We start from the raw sequence: 7,321 nt of genomic DNA on the forward strand, positions 1-7,321 counted from the left end.
CTTTGAATGAAAAAAAGATATATGGGAAAATTACTACATTTCAACACATTTTACTTTAATAATTTTTATGTCTCAATTTAAATAAAGATATAATCTATTTTTCCTGCTCTTCTTTGTTTTTGTTACTTGTGTTTGCTCTCTTCTCCCCTGTTCCATAGAATGTTAGTTTCAATTTGCATTTGAAAAATAGTATTTTTTGAGTCCAAGAAAGAGACTCAGGAGATTTAGAAGCTGTTTTAAAGAGCTAAAATCCAGTTGCAGATGCTAATATATCTATTGGCATGGTGGCATCTCCACCTACCAAGAATCCATCATAACATTGCCTGAATACCGAAATTTGAAACATGGAATGAATTCAAACCTTATACAAGATAAATTTAAGGGGTCTAAAAAAAAGTGTACCAAGGGGTACATTCCTGGGGCAACCTCATATTTTAAGTGATAACCTCAAACCCAAGAAAAACAGATTACCTCTTTACTTAAAAGTACTTATATACAAATGGTTGTAAATATTTGGCTATTAGTCTTATTTATATTAAATATTCTCAAAAATAAAGTTTTAACTTACAATAACAGAACATAAAATGCCACATATGAAACATATGGCAAACCACTTCAACCTAGTGTTCCAAGAAAGTGTTGAGGCATCCAGGACCTTAAAGAGGAAAGGAAAAAAAGGTTTGAAAAACATATTTAAATTGTCATTCCAATCTTTACATTTTTTTCATAATAAATTGAGGCAGTGGTCTAATTCTCTGAGAAATATTTTAATTTTAAATATGGTCATATGACTTAAATGAATAGCCAAAATATATTAAACTAAAAAATGTTTTCATTTCATTAAATTTGACAATTTAATCCATGAGCAAAATCCATTATCAAATTAGGTGAATTAAGATGACTTAGACAGTACTGATTAAGACATGTTGTGAGGAAGACATCACATACATTCAACTACTAAGTACACAAACTTATTTACCAACAAAGTTAGAACAGATCTACTAACAGCTAATTGTAGAAATCAAACATGTAAAATTAGGAATAATTTCCACTCCAAAATGTAAATATATAATATAAAATTGTATTTCAAAGTTAAGATTGTATGTTTCAAGAATAATGAAATAAAAAAAAAAATTTTTAAACCCTTACTTTCCACCTTAGAATCAATACTATGTATTGGTTCCAAGGCAAAAGAGTGGTAAGGGTTGGGCAATGGGGGTTAAGTGACTTGCCCAGGGTCACACAGCTAGGGAAGTGTCTGAGGCCAGATTTGAATCTAGGACCTTCTGTCTCTAGGCCTGGCTCTCAATTCACTGTGCTACCCAGCTGCCCCCTAAATTAGAACTTTAAAAAAGTATTCCCTAGTTAAAAATCCACTATAATCATATATTCCTTACCTGATCAAATTCATCTTGAATCCTTAGGTAGCATGAAAAGTAGATAAGAATAACTAAATACTTTTGTCAATAAATCAGAGAGGGTAAAGATCAGTTTTAATACAGTGTAAAATATTTGCTTGCTTACTTTGCTAAATTTTGCATGTAATTTAAAAGTGCTGATTCCAATGGAAAGGTTTTTTACTTGAAAATGATAATGTAATGGTAGATTTAGGAAGCCAGTAACCCTTGTAAACCTCCTCATTACTCCCAGAAAAAACTGTCTGTAGCCATGACCTGCCCAACCTTCTTGCAACCCTTACTTAGAAACCATCTTGTGGAGGAATTTTCATCCTGGGGATCAACTCCCCAGATTAGTAACTGCCTTCTAGTCATATTCTTTCATGAAAGCCCCATGCTTTGTTTCTCCCCGTGCTTTCTAAATATCTCCTCCATAGTTTCCCCATCAGCCACTTCCTCAAGTAAATCGCCTAATTCACTTGAAACATTTGCCAAGGCCTACTCTTTATTCTTCCCCCTCCTCCTCCTAATTTCCAGTTCTGGACCCATCAACATCAAATCAAACTGGCTATAATTTCCTGTTGGGATGTCAGGCTATTCCCCTAAACCCCTAACTCATCCTCCCATAGAAATTTTCAGACCAAAGTTTTGTTCCCTAGCTACCACTAGGAAGCAAACATCTAGAGCAGGGACCATATTTTTCAAACTGAAAACTGTAAACAGGAAAAGGACAAAAAAATTACATTGTCACTGATTATAATTTCAGTCACAAATTTAATCTCTATTTAACCAATGTTAATCAAAAGTAGCGAGGGAAAGAAAAGAAGACAGGATATGAACACCCATACCAACAACGTAATGAAATCATTTTATATAGCAAGAGGTAAATCCTACACTTAGATGAAGAATTCTTAAAATCCAAAGCTCTCCTTTAACCCACAACATACATAGGAACTACTAGAGTCTTAATATTTTTGTGAAAGAGTGATTAGATATAGTTCAAAATATTTCAATTACTGACATCACTTGTAGGTAAGCCTGGAAACTTCTCAGGAGAGATTGCTTTTGGCCTGCCTTGTATAATTTGTTACTGAAATTATGCCTCACACAGGCCATTTTCTAATCCACATGCCCTTTGCTTTATTCTAGTTACTTTTATTACATTAGAGAAAAATTCATTGGGGAAATAAAGTGAAGAATGGTATGTTTCAATCTCCATTTGGACTTGTATAGGGAAATGGATAGAGATAAGGATAAGAGTTAAGAGAAGTAGAAGGTTGTCTTTAAGGTACATGCCAGGAACTCTAGAGAAAGGATTTTAGCAGGCAAGGGGCAGAGGAGGAACAGTTTGAAAGGGACAACTGTTAGAGTAAGTGACTTCCTGTGGAAGTGAGTCTCTCTTCCTGTCCTGAAGGGAGGAGGAAAGGCGTGCTTGCTGGAGCTTGGCAACCTCAGTCTGTCTGTGGAGAAGGAAAAACCCTAAAATCATCTTAGGAGGTTCTCTGTTTGACTAGAGAACATCTAGCAAAGGATCTGACTATACTTACTGTGTTTTATCAACTTTCCAGAAGGTTTTGTCTAAAATCCTATCAGGTTGGCTTTGAGGTTTTATCTCAGGGGTCAGATCCACTGGGGGTTGAACTTAGCCATTTTGAGAGCAATCATAACGGATTTTGGAGACAGCTTTGAACTCAATCAAACCAACTACTGAGGATCATAGATAGGCAGCTTAGCTAGCTCTTTTTGGGGAACACCTAGGTAGAAATAGGGAGCTGATAAGTTAGCCTGAAAACTGAAAGACTCTTGAGAAGGACATAGTTTGTGGTGGGTTGGATCCTTTAGTAAGGAACACCCTGTTCTGATCCTCAGTTTGTACCCTCTCTTTGAATAAACAGAGATACTGATTTTATATAACATTGTCTCCAAGGCGTTTTGTGCCACTGGCCCAGTGAGAGAAAGTGATTCTCCTTTTCTCTCACTAGCAGGAGGCTAGAATACCTGGAGACCATGGCTTGGTATTTAGGGAGTTCTCTAAGTGGAAACTACATCTATCCACTTGAATTCTCCTATTAGCTTTCTGGATTATTAGCTAGACTATCTGTTTTTTAGACTCTATATGTTCCTTCTATGGTAATGGACATACTTTTTCATAATGAGTCCTTGGAGCTGTACTGAATCCTTGCCTTACTGAAAATAGGTAAATCATTCACAAATTATCATCATATGCAATTGTTGTTACTGTGTACGACATTCTCCTGGTTCTTCTCACTTCACTTTGCATCTTTCACAGAAGTTTTTCCAGGATTTTTGTGAACATCTTGTTTGTCATTTCTTATGGTACAACATTATTCAATTACAATTAAATACCACAACTTGCAGCCCCTCCCCAATTAATAGACATCCTTTCAGTTTCTAGTTCTTTGCAACCACAGAGTTGATATGGATATTTTATTTTATTTTATTTTTTAAAACCTTACCTTCCACTTCAGGTACTATGTACTGGTTCCAAAGCAAAAGAGGACAAGGGCTAGGCAATGAGGGTTAAGTGACTTGGCCAGGGTCACAAAGTTAAGAAGTGTCTAAAGTCACATTTGAACCTAGGACCTCCCATTTCTAGGCTTGGCCTTCAATCCACTGAGCTACTCAGCTGCCCCTGATATGGATATTTTAGAACATAGTTTCTTATCCTTTTTCCTTGATCACATTAGAAAATAAATCTAATAATGGTATTGGTGGGTTCAAACAACATTTTTGTAACTCTGAGTATAATTCCAGCTTAGTCTTGTAATACAGGGTTGTACCAAAAGCTCTTGTTTTTGCAAACCAATTGTAGCAGCCTGTCAGTTAGAAAGGTTTAGAGTGTTAAAGCAGCTTGGGGCTGGGCTCACATAAGAGCTAGGCTATAAATATCCCTGGAGTTCCAACTGAAGGCTTGCCTTTTGCCTTTGGGGCATTTTGGACCTTGTCTGTTCTTTCTAGACCTCTCCCTGACCTCTCCATTTTACATCCTGCTATTCCCCTGGATTTCCCCATTGGGCCCTGGGAGGAAGGGTGATTTTGGTGGTTGGACAACTAAATCATGCTATTCCCTTATCTAGTGATCTGTTAAATATCTTTACCACAGGGCAGTGAAACCTTTCGTGACTGAGAGAAACGGCCTCTCTCAGTCTGACCCTCTATACTGTGACCCTTCCCCCAGCACCAGCTTTCTCCCTAGCAGCAATTATAAAACCCTCAAACCCTCTTTCCCTCTGCTTACCCCTGGCATCAATAAATCCCCTTTATTATCTACACAAAAGCCTCTGGTGAATTATTGTACTTGATATTAGGGCAAAGGCTAAAGAGGGAAGGAATAACTTTACTTTTATTTCTTGAGAGAAAACCTAGGCATCCATCTTGGGCAGGAAGTAGCTAGCCGAGACTTTCTGTAGATTCAGTTTCACTGGCAGGGAGGTTCCTCTTGTCTCCTCCCTCAAGGGACCTTAGAAATTAACAACAAAACCTTTCAGCCAGACCCATATTACTTCTGGCTGACTCATTTCTTCTTGTATCACAGAGATAGCCTCTGCCTAAAGGACCCAGCCTATTCCTCCCAGTACCTATCCTCTGTCTCTTGCCTCAGTGACTAGCCTGTTTGAGCAGCCCTTCTTATATTCCCCATTCATCCCTTAACTGGGCTATCCCCTTATATTCCCCCATTTACTCCTCAACATATCAACATTGCCTCTTTTATTCCATTACAGTCTCCAAAATTGTTGGAACAAAAAAATGGGGAAAGGCCTACTTTTACAAAAATATTTACAGCAGTTCTTTTTGTGGTGGCAAAGAACTGGCAACTGAGAGAATATCCATCAACTGCAGAATGGATGAACAAATTATGGTATATGATGGTGATGGAATACTGTTGTGCTGTAAGAAATGATGAACACATTGATTTCAGAAAGACCTGGAAAGACCTATATGAGTTGATGCAGAGTGAAATAAGCAGAACCAAGAGAACATTATATGCAGTAATAACAATACTGTGGAATGATCAACTGTGAAAGACTTAGCTACTCTCCACAATACAATGACTGAAGACAATTCTGAGGGAATTAAGACAAAGAATGCTATCCACCTTCGGAGAAAGAACTGTTGGAGATAGAATGCAGATCAAAGAAACGATTTTCCACTTTAGTTTATTTATATTTTTACTTGGGGATTTTGCTTTCATGAGTATTCTCTTACAAAAATGAACAATATTGAAATATGTTTTGCATGACAATACATGTATAACCCAAATCAAATTGCTTACCATCTCTGGGAAAGGAAAGTGAAGGGGGCAATTTGAATCATATAACTTCAGAAAACTTATGTGGAAAATTGTTATTACATGTTACAAAAAAAAAAAAGTAGAATCAGTTCACAGTTCTATCAACAATGCATTAATTTTCCTATTTTTCCACATTCCCTCCAACATTTGTCATTTTGACCTCTTATCATTTTAGCCAAACTGATAGATATGAGATGACAGTTATTTTGAATTGCATTTCTCTCTCTCTTTTTCAAAAACATACATCAACAGAACCAAGAAACATGCATTTTCTACTTCACTTCTGAAAAGAACCTCATACCATCTATGGGTTATAGAAGCCCTTTTTTGGAAAATACATTACAAATGAAACCATTAAGTTTTTGGACTTGATTGGGTATCAGGTATGAGATTTCCTACATCCTAAAATACTACTGATTTCTTTTTTCTCTTTTTTTTAAGCATTTATTAATATTCATTTTTAACATGGTTACATGACTCATACTCCCACTTTCCCCTTCACCCCCCGCACTCCCCCCACCCATGGCCGATGCACATTTCCACTGATATTAACATGTGTCCTTGATCAAGACCTATTTCCAAATTGTTGGTAGTTGCATTGGTGGGGTGATTTCGAGTCCACACCCTCAATCATGTTCACGCTGACCCATGCATTGAAGCAGTTGTTTTTCTTATATGTTTCCTCTTCTGCAGTCCTTCCTCTGAATGTGGGTAGCGTCTTTACCATAAATCCCTCAGAATTGTCCTGGGTCATTGTATTGCTGCTGGTACAAAGGTCCATTACATTCAATTTTACCACAGTATATCAGTCTCTGTGTATAGAGTTCTTCTGGCTCTGCTCCTTTCACTCTGCATCACTTCCTGGAGGTCTCTCCAGTTCGCCTGGAACTCCTCCAGTTTATTATTCCTTTGAGCACAATAGTATTCCATCACCAGCATATACCACAGTTTGTTCAGCCATTCCCCAATTGAAGGACATACCCTCCTTTTCCAGTTTGTTGCCACCACAAAAAGTGCAGCTATAAATGTTTTCATACAAGTCTGTTTATCTATGATCTCTTTGGGGTACAAACCCAACAATGGTATGGCTGGATCAAAGGGCAGGCAACCTTTTATAGCCCTTTGAGCATAGTTCCAAATTGCCAGTCAGAATGGTTGGATCAGTTCACAGCTCCACCAGCAATGCATTAATGTCCCAATTTTGCCACATCCCCTCCAACATTCATTACTCTCCCCTTCTTTCATTTTAGCCAACTTGCTAGGTGTGAGGTGATACCTCAGAGTTGTTTTAATTTGCATTTCTCTAATTATTAGAGATTTAGAACACTTTCTCATGTGCTTTTTGATTCTTTTGATTTCTTTACCTGAAAATTGCCTATTCATGTCTCTTGCCCATTTATCAATTGGGGAATGGCTTTATTTTTTATACAATTGATTTAACTCCTTGTATATTTGAGTGATTAGACCCCTGTCAGAGTTTTTTGTTATAAAGATTTTTTTCCCAATTTGTTGTTTCCCTTCTGATTTTGACTACATTGTTTTTGTTTGTACAAAAACCTTTTAGTTTAATATAATCAAAACCATTTAATTTACATTTTGTAATTTCCTCTAA

General features: G+C 37.0%; 1 protein-coding gene across 1 annotated transcript in view; it reads right to left on the reverse strand.

Moving 5' to 3' along the window:
* The window catches only part of SFT2D1 (SFT2 domain containing 1), a 43,234-nt gene that overhangs the window by 17,621 nt on the left and 18,292 nt on the right, over positions 1 to 7,321 (reverse strand). The window contains exon 2 of the mRNA XM_044675791.1: positions 569 to 655. Within this exon, the coding sequence (XP_044531726.1) occupies positions 569 to 655 (87 nt within the window). The remainder of the gene's footprint in view (positions 1 to 568; positions 656 to 7,321) is intronic.

Source organism: Gracilinanus agilis, chromosome 4, assembly GCF_016433145.1.
Source record: "Gracilinanus agilis isolate LMUSP501 chromosome 4, AgileGrace, whole genome shotgun sequence".
NCBI classification, from domain to species: Eukaryota; Metazoa; Chordata; class Mammalia; order Didelphimorphia; family Didelphidae; genus Gracilinanus; species Gracilinanus agilis.